The 21,162-nt window shown below is 39.6% G+C and overlaps 2 protein-coding genes across 5 annotated transcripts in view; one reads left to right on the top strand and one right to left on the bottom strand.

Annotated features, from left to right (window-relative positions):
- Window positions 1-21,162, bottom strand: part of RB1 (RB transcriptional corepressor 1) — a 73,590-nt gene that overhangs the window by 9,793 nt on the left and 42,635 nt on the right. The gene's annotated exons all lie outside the window — the stretch shown is intronic.
- LPAR6 (lysophosphatidic acid receptor 6) lies at window positions 19,282-20,858 on the top strand. Its single transcript, XM_009492166.2, has one exon. The coding sequence runs from the start codon at window positions 19,459-19,461 to the stop codon at window positions 20,479-20,481; it is 1,023 nt and encodes a 340-aa protein (XP_009490441.1). The 5' UTR covers window positions 19,282-19,458; the 3' UTR covers window positions 20,482-20,858.

Here is a 21,162-nt window from a genome sequence, read left to right as displayed (position 1 = left end):
TTTTGAAAACACAGGGTTGCTGGCTTCTGTTTTTTTATTTTCTTTAAACAGGAGACTCATCCTTGAGCACAATGTTGCCTTCCAACAGTACAGCATCAGAACCCCAGAAGCAACAGAAGAACATCTGATTAGCAAATATCTGCCTTCTCAGGGGGAAAGTAGCGGCCGTAAGACTGGGAATTAAGTGGGCAAAACCAGACATTCAGCATTTTCCCCCAAATGATCCCCCAAAAGACAGCAGTAAAATCAAACAGCTCAACACTTTGTACATAACGCATTGTCTGATTTGTCCAAGGTCTATTTGTTCCTACAAATGCACATTATTAATACTAAAATATGAAGGCACAGATGACAAAACTGTAGCTACAATAACAAACAGGAACACAGCACGCATGTAAAGCAAGCTGCATCACCTGGCTAAGGCAATAAGAAAAAGCCTAGTAAAACTAGACTAGATTTACTAGTATTAAAACTAGCATTAAGACTTTCCCCGTTTAGCCTCATTTCTAAAAAAAGAACACTTTTCTTCTGAAGTGCATCAACTAAAAACTCAGAGTAACAAGACAAGGGTGACTTGAGATTTACAATTTTTCACACTGTGTAATTTTTAAATTACCATTTTGGCAACACTGGAACTGTTTCATCCATAAGAGAAAAACATCAGCTACTGACTCATAACCACATAGTTATTTCTCCACCATTTCTCAAGCAGATCAGCTCTTGGGCTGGTTTGCATCATCGTTCCCTGGACTTAGGAGTGCACGCACTTCCTACATGTTTCTTTCTTTCACTGCTGCCCTTGCTGGAAATGCAGAGACATGACCCTCCCCATTTCTCATTCTTCCGGCCACTTGTCCTCTTCCTTTTTATTATTCCCTTCAGAGTTTCACTATGCTCTGAAGAATCCACATTCCTTTCCCAGAGCAATCACTAATTCATCGCTGAAACACCTCTTGATTCCTTGACTAAGAGCGAATCCCACTTCATTCATTTCACATTTCAGCCGTTAATGACTGAGAAAGTATTGTTTTCAGTGAAGCACCAGTGGGAGGAAAAGGGGTTAATAAAGGGGAACGAGAGGTCAAGAAGCAGAAGCAAAAGTTACTATTTTTGAAGGTAGCACTTGAGACCAGCAGTTCTAGGTCCTCTCTCAACCCTGCTCCAATTTTCACTACCCAGAGTGTGATTTCATTAGATGAGGTGAGGCACCATTTCCACTCCTCCTCTTCTACTTGTCAGCCCTGACAACCCGTCAACCTCCGCAAAAGTCAATTCAACGCGCTAAACCAGCAGAAAGTTAACAGAAAGAGCAAAACCAGCCTTAAGCCAGCTCTGCAGAGAATCATAAGCAAAGCCAGAACAGGCGTTAAGAAAAGAGAGGGCACCAACACCACCAAGGTTGGGAGCAAAGCAGGAAAGAGCAGAAAACAGGGAGTACGAGATGTGCCGCATTTACTGACAGCCTGTTCAATCAGCCGATTGGCATGTGAAACTTTCCCCTACAGGGATCTATGAAACCTACTGCTGCTTTCCATCAGTTAGATGAACTACAGTTAGCAAGAGGATATTCTTTGTGTAGCTACATCTACTTGCAGAGACCGAGTAGCAACATGCAGTGAGTCCAATACATCTTTTTTGGCTCCCACAAATACTAACTGACACTGTGGTTAAAAATGTCAAGATAAACAGGGTGTTGTTACCCAGCTGGCCCCCAGCAGCGTAGAGCAGCCAGCACCATCCATGGTGGGATGTGACAAAGCACTGACTCAACACATGCCCTTGGGCAAACCATGGTCGGGGTGGCCGACCCTGACTGCAGAAACTTTGTTAGCACTGCGGTTGCATAAGCAGCAAAAGGTTATTTAGTTTTCAGACCTGCTGAAATTTAAGGTGGGAGTTCTGCCAATCACAATTTTCACCTTGCAGCTGAGAGGACTTCAGATGAAGCCCTCTGCTCTTTGCCCAGGGACCCCTACCACTCTCGCTGGTAGCTTTCCAAATGCACAGCCACGTAGTTGGAGAAGTAGGTGCTACACTGACTAGACTGGAGCCTTGCAAAAAAAACAGAGTATGCCATAATGTAGAAATATGCAGACGCGAGTTTTCTTAAACGCATCTACCCCCCGCCCTGCAAAACTCATGGGTTTAATTACAACCTTGCCTCCTTTATTTATATTTAAATAAGAAAAAGACTTCTATTTAGTAAATCTGAAGTGCATTCTGCAGCTTGCAGGGTGTTTTCAGGCTTATCAGAGCAAACTCTTGTTTAGTTTCAGTCCCACTACTTGGTATTCAACAATCTACCTCTCACTCAAATGAGCAGAATATAATGTCATTAACCAGACAATTACCTCTACGTAATAGTCACAAAAGAACTTTAACCCCCGATTCCAGCTTTATCGAACAGGAATGTTTATCAGTAACTTGTTTGTAAAGCAACATTATTCACACTATCTTTTACAAATTTTATATTGCTTTTTAAAGCTTTTAAGCAGCGTTTCAGGTCAACAGGGCACCTCCAATGCACTCCTTTCACACGAAAGGAGTTTTGCACAGCTTTTACTTTAATTTAATGCTCAGTAAGTGATTAATGTTACTAGATGCAGCCACAGAATAAATTTTACTAATTAAGGTGAAATGCTGCTTTTCATTTGAGACTTCCCCACGATGGCTAGAGAAGCCCCATTTTATTAGTGCGAAAAGGGAGAAAGCAATTAAGGCTTAACATTTCTGAGGGTCAAACGGCCACTGGCATCAGAATGAAGACGACTGAAATTTGACTCGGTTCCCTCTCACACTAGCCAGGGCTAACTATAACTCTGCAACGCTAAACTCCGTGAGTTAAGCAGGACTTCGTTAAGTGAGCCTCTGCAGGATGCTTCCGTGCCGCAAAACCTGCATCGCAAGCATCTGCGGTGATTTTTCGCCAATCTGAAAGCTCCTTTTATAGAAAAAACTGGCAGAATTTCTTGTTGGCTAATCTTTATTTGGCTATGGTGAAACTACAGGACACACAGGTGCTTCCCAGCTTCCCGATCTTTACATCAGCTCTGTCCCAATAATATGTTTAACTGGACTTTGGTTTCCATGAAAAGATTAAAGACCTAAATCCTTAAATAAGGAGAACAGCTACCCTGGGGTTGGGGTGTAGTCCACTGACTACAGAGGAAGTCCCTGAGCAGCTTTTACTCTTAGCAGTGCTAATTAGCAGTTTGCAGTATTTTAAAAACCGCTTTTGTCTTTGTTCTCTATTGCTTTATGTTTTAATTCTTTATAACAATTTCCTAATTGATTTTCAGGTTTTAGTTATTTGCCCACAATGAATTTTAATGCAGCGTTTATCACCATCTATGCGTATATCTCAATGCCAAGCTCCCTTGGGGCTTTTGTTTTTTTAGGGTTTGTTTTTTTTTTTAATAATCAACACCACCTCAAATTATTGAATCAGTCAATACAATACATAACGTTAAGAAATGTTCTTCACAATATGCTAAAAAGGTGGCTGTGATTTTGCAAGGCAAAACAAAGCTGATTTAGAATTAACAGCTTTGGAATGGAAATGCAAGGACTAGATCAGCGCGAACTATTTCTACTCCTCTTTCCCATGACAAAATGGTACGCCCAGATAATTGACAGTAAGATTAAGGACCATGTTTTCATTTCAAACATATGCGTTGTGCCATATAAATTATGATCCTATTAGGGCTTGATCTTGCAAAATCTATAATAAAAAACATTAACAACTGCAGTGTTAACGGTTTAATTCACATAAGAATACTGTCAGATTTGCTTTTAAGTCCTTAGAGCAAATGTATGTTTAATACAAGTCCTATTCCTAACTTACTGATCTCCAGCATTTAAAATCAAGTAATCCAACTTTGTGAGGATCACCTTTTATCTAAATGTGTAGTATGCAGAGGGGAAAAAAAAGCAGAAAAGAAGCAATGACTGTTAATGAGTTCTGGTCATTTGAGAGTGATATTTTCATGGGTTTTTCCTCCTCACACAAGAGGCTTAGAAAGTCATAAACTATGGAGGAAGTGACCAGCACATACTGATACACACACAAATCATGAAAACTCTGATTATTTGAAGTCCTTGACACAAAGCACTTGAGCAGCTGACCTGAAAGCGGGTGTCCTTGCCTCAAGCCTGTTAGGAAATTTCACGTTCAGTTGTCTCATGTTCCAGTTGCTTATAAAATAAAATAGCTGTTGCACTAAAAAAAGAATAACTGCTCTCTGCTCTGCCATGTAGGACCCACTGTGGAAATGTGGAACTGATTTAGGCAGTGTCGAGGATATATATATGCATACATATTAATACAAAATCAAGCATCTCCAAAGGAAGAAACTGAAATTTCCTATCAAAAGTTGTTTGAAGACGTAGTAAAAAAGGAGTTCAAACCTCTTCAGTCAGAGAAAGCAAGCCAGGTCACCACAGCATGGATATGCATCTTGAACTTGTGTTGCTCTAAATAATGCTGCAAGTCCATTCTCTTTGCAGTTTTGCAATAATCTAGCCTGCTCTAAAGCCTCTGGAGAGACCTGGCAAATCTTTGTAGAATTCATAAATTATTTCAGAACAATCAATACCACAATTTTCAACCCCTCTACTCCCAAAATTACTCTTCACCAGATGGTTTTATATTAACCAATAATCTACGTTTTACAGGGTCTCCCAGAAAAGGCCCATGGGGCCACCACACTGCAGGATACAAGATCATCATATCAAAATATGCTTCATTGCAATGGAGAAGGACGCATGTGAAAACAGCCATCAAACTTCTGAGAGGCCCACCACACACGTATCTTCCCCAGAAATTATGGGGAGGCGCGGGAACAGATGAAAAAAACTCAAGAAGCGTATCACAGCAAGACAGTTGACAGGCACAATGAGATATTTGGGGTGATAGCTGCTTTTAAAAACAGCAGCAGCAAAGTCAACCTAAATGAAAAAGTGAAACAAATTTAATGATGACCCAGGGATTCCAGCAACTTCAATTTTTTTTCTCCAGTTTTTAAATTTTAACCATAAGATGATAGACCTTCTGTGTTAAGATAATGACTAATACTATTGGTACGTTCAAAAATACTACACAGACTGATGATAACACTCTGCAAACAGGGAAATGACTAACACAGTTATTGCTTTGTAGCTCTGCAAACCAATCACCAGTTGAATATTGAGAAAAATGAACCATGGTCATCAGGACTGCTCCTATTTGCCAAGCCTGTGGACTAACTTTTTAAAAATCACTTTGAAAGGAGTTGTGAAAGACAGTCTACGAGCAGAACTACATTGTTATTCAACTATTTTGTTTAAACTACTCAGGATGACCCTGGGAAGACTGCTATTCACAGCTTGCAGAAGGCTCTTGCATCTCTTCCTTCAGCAGTTTTTCTGCTCAAAACTCACACAACTTACAGCGCTTTTTATAAAGAAAAAGAAAGGCTCGCTGAGTAACTAAGGAGTTAATATTCAGCACATTAAAGCCTTAACAACACAACTACTCTAAGTCAGTACAAGCCAGTATTCAACCAAAAGACACAGTCCCAAACTTCTCCATCTACCCACGCCCTCTCTCCCTCCTCCCCACCATCCCCAATCCCTCTAGTGTCAGGCAGAGGTGGAGATCTGGTCCAGGTAGACCAAAACTGAGGTTTTGTTGTTGTTGTTTTTATTTAGTTGAAGGTTTTTTGTTGTTTTATGTAAACACATTCGTCAGAGGAGGCCTTAGTTTTACATTCAGAGCAGCTCCCCTATCCACTTCACCTTATGGCAATGCCAGTGTCTGTGTTTTGTCAAATGAAGAGACAGAAACAAGCAGCTGGAGGATGACATGAGATACCATCTTTCAGTGGCAGTACCAGGGCAGAGAAAGTGAAGTCATGCCTCACAAATTCCCAGGTTTCTCCTTCTGAACTGGCCAACATATCTTTGAACAGGGTGATCCTGCAGAAGATCTCCAGATCTTCACATCAGAGGCTCTGACAGGCTCCTTCAGGTAAGACTCTTTAAAGAAAGTGTTGCCATAGGGCAGATGGGAATGCAGATACTGGCTAAACAATAGATATTGAAAGTATGAATAAATGGTCAATTTTCACAGTGGAGAATGGTTATCTGTGAAGTCCCATGATCTGTGCCGGGACTGCTGCTGTTTAACATTCACAAATGACAGGGAAATGTGGCAGGGGAGGGGAAAAGAAGGCTGCTAGAAGCACAAAATTATTCAGTTTTAGGAAAAATAAACTCACTGCAAAAAGATCTCATGACTTTCAATGACTGGATGATAAAATAGCTATAATAGTCAATAAGCATAAAAGCAAAAATAATGAACAGGGGAAAACGACCTTAACTTTACCTTTTATAAAAGGGCTCTAATGTTACCATTATTTACCCTCCCCCCCCCCCCCAAAAAAAAGATAGATAATCAGGGTTAGTGTGAGTAATCCTGAAAACACCAACTCAATGCTCAAAAGTCAAAGCTTAAAGAATTATTAGCAAAAGAATAAAAGAGAGTTATCATTATGCCAGTATAGTAGCCCATGGATTATCAGAGTCACCAAACTGAATTATCAGGCAATAGGACTGAAAGCCAAAACCAATCACAAAACCAACCACAGCCCGAGTGTTCAGCTGTGGAAGTAACTACTACAAAACGTGAATACAGAAAATCCACTTTGCTTCAAAAAACAACTGCACACGTAGGTCCACAAAGCACTACAGAATACAATAATCCTTACTATGTATTTTTTGCTGAACATTATCCAAGAAAAAAAGCACTGTAGGCTTGTCCTCTACATGTTTTTTTCTCCAAAGCAATTGCCATGAGCCTCTTCCAGATGGATCTGTTGTCTGCACTGGCAGTGGTGCTAAAGAAACAATCTATATCTGAAGTAATTAGCATGTTTATTACCTAGCTCCTCAGCATAACCAAGCTTCAATATGACTAATTCTTGGACAAATTTTACTTCTCAAGATTGTTAGGCAAAAGCCAAAGGTCTCAAAGACAAACTGAACTGATACACCAGTTTTCCCCCCTCTCTGCACAAGAAATCGTGTACGATACATAAATTAAAACCCACACAACGCGAACCATTTGACTGTCGGAAATTATAATATATCAATCAGTCGGCAACAAAACGTCCTGCCAAAAATCTTAAGGTTTAGAATTGTATCAACAACCTTAGACTGTGAAAACACTACAGAGTGTGAAGACTTTTTCACTACAGGAAGTAGAGAAGAGATGCTTTAGAGGACCATTACATTAACTGGCATCACACAGTAGTAAGAATAACACTTCTATAGTTATTTCCATATATGAACAATTACTACACTCAGGACTGAAACAGCACTCAAGCACTTACTTTCTTCAGAAGAACTTTTGGGTCACAAAATGCCTCTCTCAGTAAAGAGAATTTGTAGTTACTATGGTAACAATCAAACAGATTGTCACAGTACCACATCACACTTTCTAGCAATTTCATTTCTTATTGACTTACACAGGCCCAGTTCCCAGAACAACAATTAAGAGCAGTTCCAGGAATTTTTTTCCAAGTACAAGCAGAGACATGACAACGATGCACCGAGATTTTCAGATAAAGCCAGTAATTCAGTTTCAAGTCTCATGTTCTTTCCAGTTTCTCATCAGCTGGACAAATTTAGGTACAACGTACCACCAACAATTCTCTTAAACCACCTAAAAGTGGTTAAGTGTGCCAGGAAACTTTGTAGACAGCAGTTTTTGAAAGAGCAGGGCAGTATCTTTTACCAGCATAACCAAGGAGTCAACGAATTGTGAATCGAACAAAAAAGGATACAACAGATAACGTGCAGAAGATGTGGATGAGCACATACAGAAAGGCCAATTCTCTATAAAAAGTAACATTAGCTAGGGGATGATACATGTCCTGAAACCATTAAGAGCAGACTGCTCTATGATATTTAAAAGCCAAAAGGACTATAAATATCTTGCAATGTGATTCGTATAATCTAAAAGAGAAAAATAGGGCAAAGAAATTGGCGTTCCAAAAACAATATGCCATATTTCATAACAAAATATGGCAACACAAGCATGAAAACTGTTTAACACAATGGATTTATCAGCCACTTCTAGAAAGTATCTCAATCTGAAGAAAATTACACATGACAAAGAGAAGAAAGAAAAACTAAAGCTGTAACAAAACTATCAGTGTAACAACATTTTGGGCATAAACCCAGCCTTTAAGAAGAGCTTTGATCTTAATTTGAGCCAATACATCTGTGATTACCATTACAGAATATCTCAGTGACCTCCATCTATACCTAGTATTTGCTCAAGGCAGACAAAAGCTGGCAGTGACTGCATTGTGCTTAGCTTTCAAAGCAGAAGCATATGCAGAGCTTCTGAGCGCTCAGTTGACAGAATTTAACAAGATGTCTCCAATTAAACATTTCTGCCTTACAATCAATTACTTAACAATCAGACAAAATACAGTATAGTAGACGTAAGGAGTAGTGCACTGGAAATCAGATTAACAAGAAAAGATTAAAAAAAGTCTTGGGCTATTATTTAGTCTTCATTAAAAATACATTCTTGCCCATATGAAAATAAATAATTGAACATGACAAAGCATCCACCACCCAGAAGTCGGTAAGAAAACTTACAGCATCTTCAATGGAGTCCAGATTGGATATTTGCCTTACAAAGCTGTCATCCTGTATCATCCCTATTCATCTCAAAGGGAAGCATGACTATGCACAGTATGCCTGTATTATTGCTCATTTTTATCCTCCTTTGTGGAATGATTAATCAGGCTTACATAGCTCTTTTTTATTATGTTATAAATACCACTATTTCAAACCATTTACATGAAAAGAAATGATAGGATGGTAGACCCGGTAGCATAAATCTCACTCTTGAGCTTTGCAGAGGCTTTTATACTTCATATGGTTTAACTGACACTAAGTTAATGTCTGGCCAAGAGTCAAAACAGTAAAGATTTGAAAGCCTCAAAGTTGAACACTCTCTCTGTCACAACACTTCCAGCACACTTTCACAACTGGCTTAAACCAGTTTAAGTGTGCTGATGCTTCCCTAACTTACACATCTGCACTTTCTGCTCCATCCCTGGCTTTAGCGTTAGCACAGTTATAACTGTGGAAATTATATATTTGTTACGATTATTTTTAAACCAAACAGTTCTCCTCGTTCAGCTGAGTGCATACATACACACAACACAAGGGAAGAAGCAGAGAGAGAGGCCTGAAGGCATGGCAGTAGGATTACTTCGAGCAACAGCCTGCACTTAAACTGTTTAAGTCAATCATAAAAACCATTACCAAACCTCAATGAATTCAGGAAGTACAGAGAGAGTTAAGGTAATATTTGCAAGCAGAAGTAGGACCTTTGTGGTCTTTCCTAAATAACGGGTACCTAATCAGCTCACTCTTATCCCCTGCCCTCACATCAAGCAACATTTTCTTTTTTTCTTTCAAAGATGATGTAACTGGTAACTACTGAAACGTAGAGCTAATGACTTCCACTACTGCTGCTTCTGCCTCAGATTTGAAGGACTTGCGTAGCCAAAAGTTAACTTTTTCCACCTATACCACTGAACCACTAAACGACCAGAGACAGCAGCTGAAAAAAGTTTCTGGGTTTTGTCAGATTAAGTAAGGGGTGTGCAGGGCAGTGTGTGCTGCACACCGCTACCTGGATCGCACTCTACCACCACCACTGGAAGTACCTGGAGGAGCCAAACCCTACTGCACGGACAGCTCACTGGGAACTGCAGGGGAGAGCTTCTCTTCTCAACGTAGTGCCTTTTTCTGAGGCTAAACACCTTGTTTCAGAGGTCTCACTCTCTTACAGCAAAGGATGAGAAATCCCTAACGAAGCACTTGCTCAGAGCACGAGATGTGGGTTCCAGCCTCCCCTCCCCTCTTCTGCCAGGGTCAAACCCGCATCTCCTAGACAAACACTGTGCCCCTTCCAGGAAGATTATTAACACAGATTCAAGTGAAAATGGTTCACTTGTGATAAGTGTTCTTTCAACCAACCTTCAGACCTCTGTAGAAGCTTAGCTGGTGGAAAAATGGCTTTTCCTTTTCTAATGTACATCATGTCTTTTTGCAATTGAGAGCCTCACTCCATTCCTTCCAAGATTTCAGCAGAAAATTTTAAAATATCATGTGAGAAGCATGTCCTTTATTCCTCCTCCAAAGTTTTGACATTTCCTTTCTTACCTTCCAGGTATTAGCAGATTGCCACACTGAAAATTCAACTGCTAAATGTGGTCAACAACGTAATAAAAAAGTTCATAAAGTACTGAATTTGTTTCATAAAACTTCAGGATACAAGCTGGAAGGAAAGAGCAGGTCGGGGGGGGAAGTCAGCTGAAGTATTTGTAATTGCTGTTTACCGGTACTAATGATATGCTAAATAATCACTTCAGTGATATGATGATTCAGAATTTAAAGAGGTTATTTGCTGACTTACACATTTAGAAAGTAATAGTCCTTCACATTAATCAAGTCCAACTTCTGCTTTTTGGCAGCAGTTCTCCCCTGACAAGCATTTTCATGTCAGTATTTATCTATACTAATTAGCTTACCAGCTTGAACAACTCTTATGAAACTTTTTTTTTCCCCTAAATTCTTATATCCCAGTTTGTGAAAGAAACCAAATTAATACCGTAGGTTTTTTTAAAAACTATATGAATTCACATAAATCTTACTGAATGACTACGGTAAATTCTTTCAATAGCTTCCTAATGTTATCCTTTATAAAAAAGAGAATAGGAATGCGACTGTGGGCTTTGTGCTGTCTCTGACAAGTAGAGGTTAAAATCCTCTTGTACAAAGACAGAGGCCTCCATTCGGTCAAAACTGCAAGAGGCTGCAAGCACTTCATCTGGTGGTTGCAAGAAGTTTGGCATGAAAGTGAAATACACCCTCAAGAACTACGTGGATAAACACCAGTAATCCTGACATGGAACCAGCCTACCTCAATCCTGGCCAGAATACATGTTGGGCAAAACCTTAAACTAAAGATCTGAAAAATAAAAAGTAATTGCCTTAGAACTAAACAAATTACAAATGTCTTTCTACAAGTTCTGTTCCCCTGATCCATTTCATCCTGTATGTTTGGAATATCTTCCAAAATAATTCATGAAGCTTCTTCAGTTTCCCTCCTATCATTCTTTGTATTTGCTTACTATAGCAGCTGATCCCCCCCCCATAAAAAAGTCATGTTTTGCATTTACAAAGTATTTTGAATAAGAATTTTTAGTCATGGAACATTTGGAAAATTTCTGCCAACTCCAATTAAACTTTGAATTTCTAATCCTATGGTTTAGAAAGTATAAGCCTGAGTAGAGCCAGAATTTGCCACAGTGTTAGGGAAAGCCATTTAACTTATTTCCTGCATACAAGGTGGAGAGAAATTTCAAATACTGACATTATTTCAATCATGTTTGCAGAGTAATTGAATAAACACATACTTTTTTTAAAGTTAAAAAAAAATGCAAGTGAGAGTTCAGGAACTCAGGTGTTTTGTTCTAATTAAGGCATCTCTGTTCCTACCTGACATTTTAGAAATTCCTTTCATCCTATTCCTATCCATTGAAAATCATGTTGCTAAGACTGTTTACTAATCCTTTTTCCATTTTCCTTCCTTCTGAACAATGTCAATGTCCATTTTTCAAGCTTTTCATCTTTATGATCCTTTATTTTGCTTTTTAGCCCATCCCTTTTAAACCACTCAATCCATAGATTAAAGCTTGAAAAGATTTCATGGTATCTAACCTCTACTAGCCTACTGTAAGATCAACTAGACTTACTTATATGTCATAATCACCTGATGTCTTACATCTAATGCATGATGCCATGCTGCCTCTTCTCCAGGGAATACACTGCAGTACATTCCGTAAAGAAGTTTTTTTATGTAAAGAAGTTTTAGGTAAAGCAGTTTTCCTGAATTAATCTATAAAGTGCAACTCCAAACATCACCTCCAGATGTATCTGGATACCTGTTGTAAACTGCCAGCTCTCCAGGTCACTACCCCTAACAAACATCTGTACAACATCTACTACATATACTGTAGGGCCTCTGAGAAATACTGTACTACACAGCAGCAGAACCATTTTCGATCGTCTTTCAAGAGCTTCCTATCTTGCCAAGTGGGCTCATAAAATTACTCCAAAGATGCAATGGAAATGGTGATTTTGTTCTTCGTGCAAAGTAATTTCTCCCTTAAAGTGAGCCTATGTAAGTGTCAGAGGCTTAAATCAGCAACTCCTAACACACATACATGCACACTGTTCATAACTACAGCAAATGAAGAATTTAAAGCTGGGGCTGCAGGGAGGGGTAAGTAGGTGTGGCGTTTCTTACCTACTCTTGCTGCCTGTATTAGAGGAAGATGGGGGCCACCATTTTAAATGTATCAGATAACAAATGGACATGTTGATGATGTCTTATCCAATTATTGCCTTCTCCCTCTGGATATCTTCATAATCGCATTCTCAGAGAAATTTATTTTGCACATCAAAACATTTGAGAATGTAAGCAAAAACTGCTGCTGGGACTTTCCATGAGTTACACACAAAAAAAAATGCAACTCAAGAACCTTCATGCAAGTATTTATCAATCATCTCTTAGTGGCCTAAAACACTGCTGTAACTGCTTATGTGTATTTACAATGCAAACAACGTATCTGCACATTCCATGATACCATTTACATAACTCCAGGTAAGCCTAATGTGTTCATCAGCATTAACTGGACCTTTGAGATAACAGGGCTTCTTTTACTGTTAGACACCGCACATTTCTATTAGTGCTATCACAAAAATCACTATCAAACTTGCAATATTGTGCTTTAAAGTATTAATCCCATATTTTCAATCTCTGTCTCAACTACTGTGGTCAACAAACCAAATAATGCCAAGATCAAGCTCTAAAATGTAAGCAGAGGGGCATACAATATTTTCTGAAATTAAATATTCTAAAAATATCTTCAGATCTTGTATGACAAACTCCAGGACACAGTTCTGCACTTTTCTCCATCACTGTGCATGGGAAGCCTTTTCCAAAACCCTGCTCCAACAAACCTTTAAGCAAAATCAAAATGAAACAAGAATGTCAAATTAGTAGTATTTTTAAAGATTCTCCCATTTCCTTATTCTCTTAAGTTCCCCCATAAGTTAAAGTATTTAGAAAGCCTCAAGCAGACTTTAAGTATTTTGAAGAATTATATTATGCTAAGGGATACTGCAACGACTGAACACAGTCCCAACAGCAGCACTTTACATCCAAAATTCCACTTCAAAGGAGAGGGTTCCAGCTAGGAAAGCAACAGAATATACTTATTTGCATCTTAGTTGCTTAAAAATTATTAATTAACACACGCTGATCTTCCTTTCTGCCTATATCAGCTTTTACATAGTATTCCTTAAGTAAAAACACGTTCTCTGTAGTCCACTTCTGTTTATAACACTAGGTATACAAAGGACAGTATAGGAAACAGCAAGGGAGGCACTTCATGTAACTAACTGAAGCGGTTCAAAGAAACTGCTTACTCACACATGGACATACAATAAATACTCTGAAGAAGTGCTTCAGAACTAGAATTTGACTAAAAGTGGCATTTCTTAAAGTAGGATTGTCATATTCATTGCACATATTTTTAAGAAACAAAACAATCCGTTGTTCTCAAATTATTTAGATTGCAACAATAAAATACCTTTGCTATGCATATATTTGGGTTTAAAAAGCCCTCCTCTCCATGAATCCAAGAGTACAGGGGAAAAAAGGACTCTAGCAGCCTGAATTTATACAACAGGAGAGAAATTGTTTCCTCTTTCTGCAAGCAGGGTAGGAGCAGTTGTGTTTCCTATAAAGGAAACTGAAACAATTCTAAAGAGAGGAGAGAAGCCTTTCAAATGCACACGAATTAAGAACTTTAGTTTTATTCTGAGCTTCCTTTTCCCTTTTTAAGCAATTACACACATAGAGAAATTATTTTAACTTGGAGAACGTAATAGACTCACAGCCCAAATACTTTAGCTTCTCTTGCCCTTTTTTTTTTTAATATTTGAAAGATTTTTGGCAGCTATGTATTAGAACATAGCTAGTAAAACAAAAACTAATCAGGAAAACTGGTTCCAGAAGGTCAGTCAAATTTTCAGTGGAAAATATTTACATGTTTCTTTATCTTTTACTTGTAATTTGTATGTAGTTTCCTTCGCATTAATCTAACAAGTTTCCTGATATGGAGAAGTCTTCAACTGGCTATGCAACAGTCAAGCAGGATTAGCCTGGCTAGATAAAAATAGTCTGTTCACCGTAAGTCTTATAATGCTCGTTTAAAGACTTGCCTACTACACTGGAAAATTTTTAAGGGGGGAAAAAGGGAATTTTCTGTGCACTAACTACTTCACACTGTCTCTGCAGGTGGATGCCATCACTGCATTTTAAGAAGGCAGTAAGCCACTTACCAGAAGCTGTCTTACAGTGACTTACGAGCGTGTGAGCAGGCGGCTCCTGAAAGGAGAAGGTTGAAGTTCCCAGCCCTGCTTTCTCTGTACCTACTTCCCCATAGACTTATGGAGTTGAGCCGAGTGAAGTTTCTTAATAGATCCTTTTGCTTGGCAGGAAATCTAATCTAAAAATACAAAATTTGAATCTTCCTACATTTTTATCGCATTCGCTAGCCACTGTAATTATCTCACTATCATATTTAATAAAGTGTTCTCTATCCAAGAACTTCAAACTATATTTAACAATTAAGATGGCCTTGCATCCCAGTGAGGAAGTGAACGAGCTCTTACACAGAGGGAAGCTAGAGCACAAAGTCACAGAAAACTTTGCCAGGATTGGAACAGCAAATACATGGCACAGCCAGAAACAGACTTCCTGGCTCCCAGCCCTATGTCTCAACCATAATAAATTCCTTCCTGTACATACACACGCTCAAAGAGAAACTCCAGTAAATAGACTAAAAATGCTAAAACCCATGAAAATGATTGGATAAATAACAACACTTAGGGTAAAGAAAACACTGTCCTGCCAGGGTTTGTCTTCACTGCAACAGATAGCACAAGTTCCTTTGTGTAACCAAAGTGAGAACAAATGCCTGTACCCATGACGCAGTCGTGCCTCTAACAGCAGTAACATTAGTTACAGAATAATGGAATTACATATAGTGTTTTGTGCATCTGACAACCTTCATTTAACAGTACATACTGTGGCTTTAGAAGCACTGTAAGAATTTATTACAATGTTATTGATGTTGAATTTTTCCTTTCAAGTAAGTAAGAGCTTTTAGTAGTAATATCAACGCCAGACTATATCAAGTACACAAGACAAGTTCAAAATTCATTTCACCTTTGACTACAACTTCCGTTTGATTCCAGTGCTGAACAGTAGGGCAGCACCAGAGGAATACACAACACTGGCCAAAACAACTCCAAAGGCTTGGAAAGCCTTCTAGTACTTGTATTTCTTTACCACTCAACTTGGACTTCTGAATTTAAGGGATCCTGCCCCTGTGTCCTAAATGAGAGCAAGTATCCAACTCTATGGCACCTAGGCGTAGGAGGAAGCAGCAGCTGTTGGTGGCAGTGTCCTACAGCTGCTCTACTAGCACACCACTAGGGTTGTAAGGACGTTTCCTTCCGACCCCCTGTTCACCACTGAAATAGGTTTGCCACAAAACCCCAAGATCGCTCAGGGATGTAAACAGTCCTAGATAGCTAAACTCATATAAACAGAGTTAATGGTAGCCGAATGAGGGAGCATATGAAACCTGTTCACTGCTGAAGTGAGAGATGATCTCAAGCATCTCATCAACTCTTAGCTTTAAGGAGCCCATGTTCACACTGCCTTCGATGCCTCTTCAAGAGCCACAAGAAGCCTGTTGATGGAAATGCAGTCTTTGCTCATCTAGCACTAGCAACAAATGACAGGTCCTAACTCATTTCCATCTCTGATGCAGAAAGGCAGACAGACTATGCATCTCCCCGCAGTAGCAGCATCGTTTCCTTTGGAGAAAAAAACCCCTCAGTATACAGGGACCTCCCTGCAGCTGCTTCCTCCTGCCTATGCCCCCTCCCCATCCCAAAGGAAAATTTGCCTGTGGTGAAGGAGCATAACAAGGTCATTACCATGTCAATTCTTCCTCCGTAATATTCATAATAATTCAAAATAATCAGTTATTCCTCCGTAATAACTGATAAACTTTTTTTTTTTTTATTTTTTAAAGCGTTAGGACTTTCCCAAATCTGATGACACAGAGCCCAACATCTCGAAACGTGCTCCAATGAAAGGAAAGCGTGCAAAGAAGTTTCCTCTCTGCTCGCACTGGAGCCCGGCCAGAAGGGAGGCTGCTCTCGACTCCTGCAGCTCGTGGTGCACTAACGCAGGTTCTTCAGCTCAGAGAAGCTCACACAAATCAAAACACTGCTTGATAACAATCAGCCATGCTTAAATTAAGAAAACGGGTATACAATTCACCTTCGCCATTCACACTTTTACACGAAAATGACTCAGACTGCCCACTCAGTCATATACCTCCTCACTGAAACATGATACGAAGTAAAAACCTGCCAACTTGGGGGTTTCAAATATTTTTCTGCAGGTGGAGAAACCTGCAGCTGTATGCTATTTCTGGAAGCGTACAAATATCACTTAGTTCTTCAATTAGTGTAAGGTGCATGCACTGTTCTGCACCAAAAAGGTGCAGGGGCAAGAGAAAGTCCCAAAGACAGCAGAAGCATATATCCCCAAGCCCCTAAAATACAGCTCTGAGTAGTGCCCACGTTCGTAACAAGAGCAGTAACACAGGCCGCAGCAAGGCAGGGGCTGTGACCGATGAACTGAAGGCTGAGGATACACCTTCACGATTGCTCTGAAACACATTCACCATGGTAAAATGGACAGTGCCCCTGGTCAGACATCCCCACCCTGTCTCTGTGCACCCACACCTTTGCCCGAACAGAAAATGAGGTACTGATGAATAAGACACCTACTCATTTCTATTCATTTATCTCTCTAAACATGAAATATTGCTTGAGGTTTTGACATGTGACGTCAAATTTCTGTACTTCAGGGATTTTCGTTCCAGTAACTGAGCCTGCCCCACAGAGTTTTCCTGTGCAAACAAAGCCGGAGCAGGAAGACTGAGCTCAGAGCTCCCAAGGCCTGATGCAGAACTCATGGACTCTTGCACGAAAACTCCCCTTTCACCATGCAAGGCTGCTGGGAATAGAAACAAAAGTTAACCACATGTGACGACTGCTTTTGTGAGGAAAGCCAAGTAAGGCAACTTTATGCTAAGGCGCAAGTTAAGTTGGACACACAAGAGATTCTGCCAAGCTCACATTTTCATTTCTTGCTGACTTAGAAGCAGAAAATGCACTACGCTTTACAGTTAAGTATGAATTTCAAAGACAGTCAAAAAGGTTTCTTGTGGTTATAGCTTACTGAAGTGAAACTGCTTGATTTCACCTCAAAATCAAGGTGAAAGTTTCACAGAAGAAATTTACCAAGAAAACTGGAAATAAAATAAGCAAGACTCATTTTTGCATGTTTCTGAATTTTGTCTGACATACCTTACATTAAGAAACTATGCCAAAACCCTGTGAAGTTCTATTCTTTACTCTCCTTTACAGCAGACTAGAAAGATTTTGCCCAGAGCCTTGCTTAGATACAACTGATGAAAATCTAGTTCCAAAGAACCACGCCACCCAGTCAGATATGAAGAGATTTGTTATTCTAAGGCTCAGAAATAGACTGGTTTTGATGCCAGAAGTGAGTCTATCCAAGCTGTTGTTAAACAAATGAGTCTGTCTAAACTGAGATTTATCTCATATCTGCCCCTAAAGGCAATTAAGAGCTGCTTTTTTTATATATTTACTTAACAATTTAATTAGTTGCAACATGTTTTCGTTTCATTAATCAGTGACTAATGGAAGTAATTTTGTGCATGTGTGATAACTGCCCCCCTTTAAATTATCAGAAACAATTGCATAGCGCAGTATTTATTTTGGTGTATTAATTCTGTGCTTACATATTGAAGAAAATGCTTTCTGTACCACAAAATTTTAAAAAAATGGAAGCATGTTTTTTTGTGAAAAGAACCATCTTTCTGATTAGAAATAGAGCTTGGGATATGCTTTTTAATACCGAGTGAGTTAAAAATTTCTCCTCCCACTGCAACACATCTCAGTCCTGGAAATATCCAAGAGCAACCCACAGGCTCATAATCTTTATGTCTCTCTCTTTCATTAATTATTTGGTGAAATTATTTAATTACCTATCAATGTTACTTTGTCCCTCCTGTGGTTTATACTGGTGAATTGAGGGAATCAAGACAGAACTACTCAGCTGATTCCTGGTGATTAACATGTTAGATATCTTTGCTTGTGATAGATGTCAAAAAACGTAGCGTTAGTTCAATCCTACATAAAATGTAAAATCCCGCAATTACTACTCTCTCCAAAGAAAAACAGGAATTTTATGGCACGAGAGTTATTCAGACACTGAAAAGTCTCCTCATAACTGAAGATAAAGATTTTGCGATGAAGCTTTCGGACTCCAGCAACGTTGACAAAGGACCTTTCAGGGAGTACGGAAAGAGTTAACAGGAGGCTGCAGCTGCAGCAGCAGCACTCTGCTGGTGACCATTTGCACGCCTGCAAGGTACAGTCCCAGCAGACACATTATCAGATTAGGGGAAGGCAAACAAACTGAACTGAAACCATTCTTCAGTGAGTCCAACCTCTTCTTCCTGTGATGTCATGCTACAAATTGCCCGAGCTCTTTGCTCCGCTCTCCAGAAGGAGCCGGGCTGGCGAGAGGCTGCCGGGGCGCAGGACGCGAGGGCCGTGCTCTGCAGGACCAAACACGCTCTGGAATTTTGGTTCTGCCCTCGCAAGCAGCTTGCTTCCCACCCCATGGGGCGAGCCAGGCAGCAAGCGCTCGGAGGAGCCGAAAAGCTCGTTTTACGGAAAGAAGGCTGAGGGAGAAATGCAAGTGCCGGCACTTCGCGGCGTCCAGGAAATCGTTTTCTAAAGCATACGTTCCCAGTAAATTTGGATGGACAAGACTTCACCACCATGATCTGCAGCCAAGAATAAGGCAGAAAGTTCTACAACGGCTTCATCGAATCGAGGGGGGAAAATGGAACTAAGCAAGCCTGGGGATGACCTCATCTGCCACAAATGACATGTTTTTTGACTTGTGAAGACTGGCTATGTGATTACAAATAGCACTTGGAAGAGAAAAGTGACCTCCTGGTGATGTACTCCCCTGCTACAGAGCTCGTGTTTCTTCCCTGAAGCTTTACAGTGCAACAAACTTACCAAAGCACACAGTTCAAATACATCTGCAAGTTCTTCTGGAATTTAAAAAAAGTTGCAATAAAAATAGCAGAGCAACCTCCAAATCACAGGAATTTTAAATATACCATTATAATGGTAAGCTCTAATTGTTCCACTGAGGACTCCTTTAAATATACTTTATATGGCTGTATGTTTAGCATGGTGTTTGTTCTTGGCCTCATAGCAAACTGTGTCGCTATCTACATTTTTACTTGCACATTAAAAGTGCAAAACGAGACTACAACTTACATGCTTAATTTAGCAATATCGGATCTGCTTTTTGTGTTTACACTACCTTTCAGGATTTATTACTTTGTAGCAAGAAACTGGCCATTTGGAGACATACTTTGCAAGATTTCTGTCACCCTCTTTTATACAAATATGTATGGGAGCATTTTATTTCTGACTTGCATAAGCGTAGATCGCTTTCTAGCTATAGTACACCCTTTTCGATCTAAGACTCTCCGAACCAAAAGGAATGCAAAAATTGTCTGCGCTGCAGTATGGATAACCGTGTTAGCAGGCAGCACACCAGCAAGCTTTTTCCAGTCTACAAACAGCCGTAATAATACCGAACAAAGAACATGTTTTGAAAACTTTTCAGAGGACATATGGAAAACCTACCTATCCCGGATTGTTATCTTCATTGAAATAGTTGGGTTCTTTATTCCACTCATCCTGAACGTGACCTGCTCTTCTGTGGTCTTATGGACTTTGAATAAACCGCTTACATTAAGTCGGAATAAGTTAAGCAAGAAAAAGGTACTCAAAATGATTTTTGTCCATTTGGTGATATTCTGCTTTTGCTTTGTGCCTTATAACATTACCTTAATACTTTACTCCCTTATGAGAACACAGACGTGGATTAATTGTTCACTGGTAACTGCGGTCAGGACTATGTACCCCATCACTCTGTGCATCGCTGTTTCAAACTGCTGTTTTGACCCTATAGTCTATTACTTTACATCGGATACAATTCAAAATTCAATAAAAAAGAACCGGTCCACTAGACCACGGGACATCAGATTCTCTGAAAGTCCAGTTTCAGAAAACTTCATTCAACACAGCCTTCAGACCATAAAAATGAAAATATTTGACAGTGACTCTACAATATAAACTGTATTAAAAGACTACTGGGACTAAACTGGAATTAGAAGCTTGCACATTTCTTCCGCTGTGGAAATATATTCTGAGATGTAAATGTTACACTTCCTTCACATCAGAAAAGTTTATGATAAGACTGTAAAAGTGTTAAGCATAATAGGACACAGAAAAAGTATTTTAAGAATTTATGTCAAGTGTCTGTTATGACAGGTTGTATGTCAGGAACAAACTTTCGGTTTTGGATTAGGTTGACCAAAGTCCAAAGACTGACTGTCAAGTCAAAAACAAATGAAAAAGTAGGTGGGTTTCTTTCTGAAGTTAGAACAATTGCTCATTTTTTACAATGACAGAAGTTTCTAAGTTACTGAGGATGGGGGCAAACTACCTGGTGTATGCTGCAGGATCCAGTTGCTGAGGAAAACAGAACCATATGGATCATATCACTTCAGCTACCTGTGCCTGCTCTGGAGTTTCCTCTCCTCTGTCCTACACCTCCCTCCTGTCTTTCTCCCTGCACCTTCCTTCTTAGGGCCCATTACATTCATAGGGGGCTCCAATCAGGGGGCTACAAGAACTTCGTTTCTCCCAGGTTTATCTGATAAAATATACGCTCTCTCCACAAGCTTGGCCCCCATAAAGCAATTAAATCTTCTGGTAGTTCAGGGCATCTGGAAACAACTCAGACAAACTGGT

This window comes from Pelecanus crispus, chromosome 1, assembly GCF_030463565.1.
Source record: "Pelecanus crispus isolate bPelCri1 chromosome 1, bPelCri1.pri, whole genome shotgun sequence".
Lineage (NCBI taxonomy): Eukaryota > Metazoa > Chordata > Aves > Pelecaniformes > Pelecanidae > Pelecanus > Pelecanus crispus.
This window is presented reverse-complemented; position numbering and strand designations above follow the sequence as displayed.

Coding starts and splice junctions, on each gene's coding strand:
- LPAR6 (XM_009492166.2), top strand. CDS start 19,459: ATGGTAAGCTCTAATTGTTCCACTGAGGACTCCTTTAAATATACTTTA.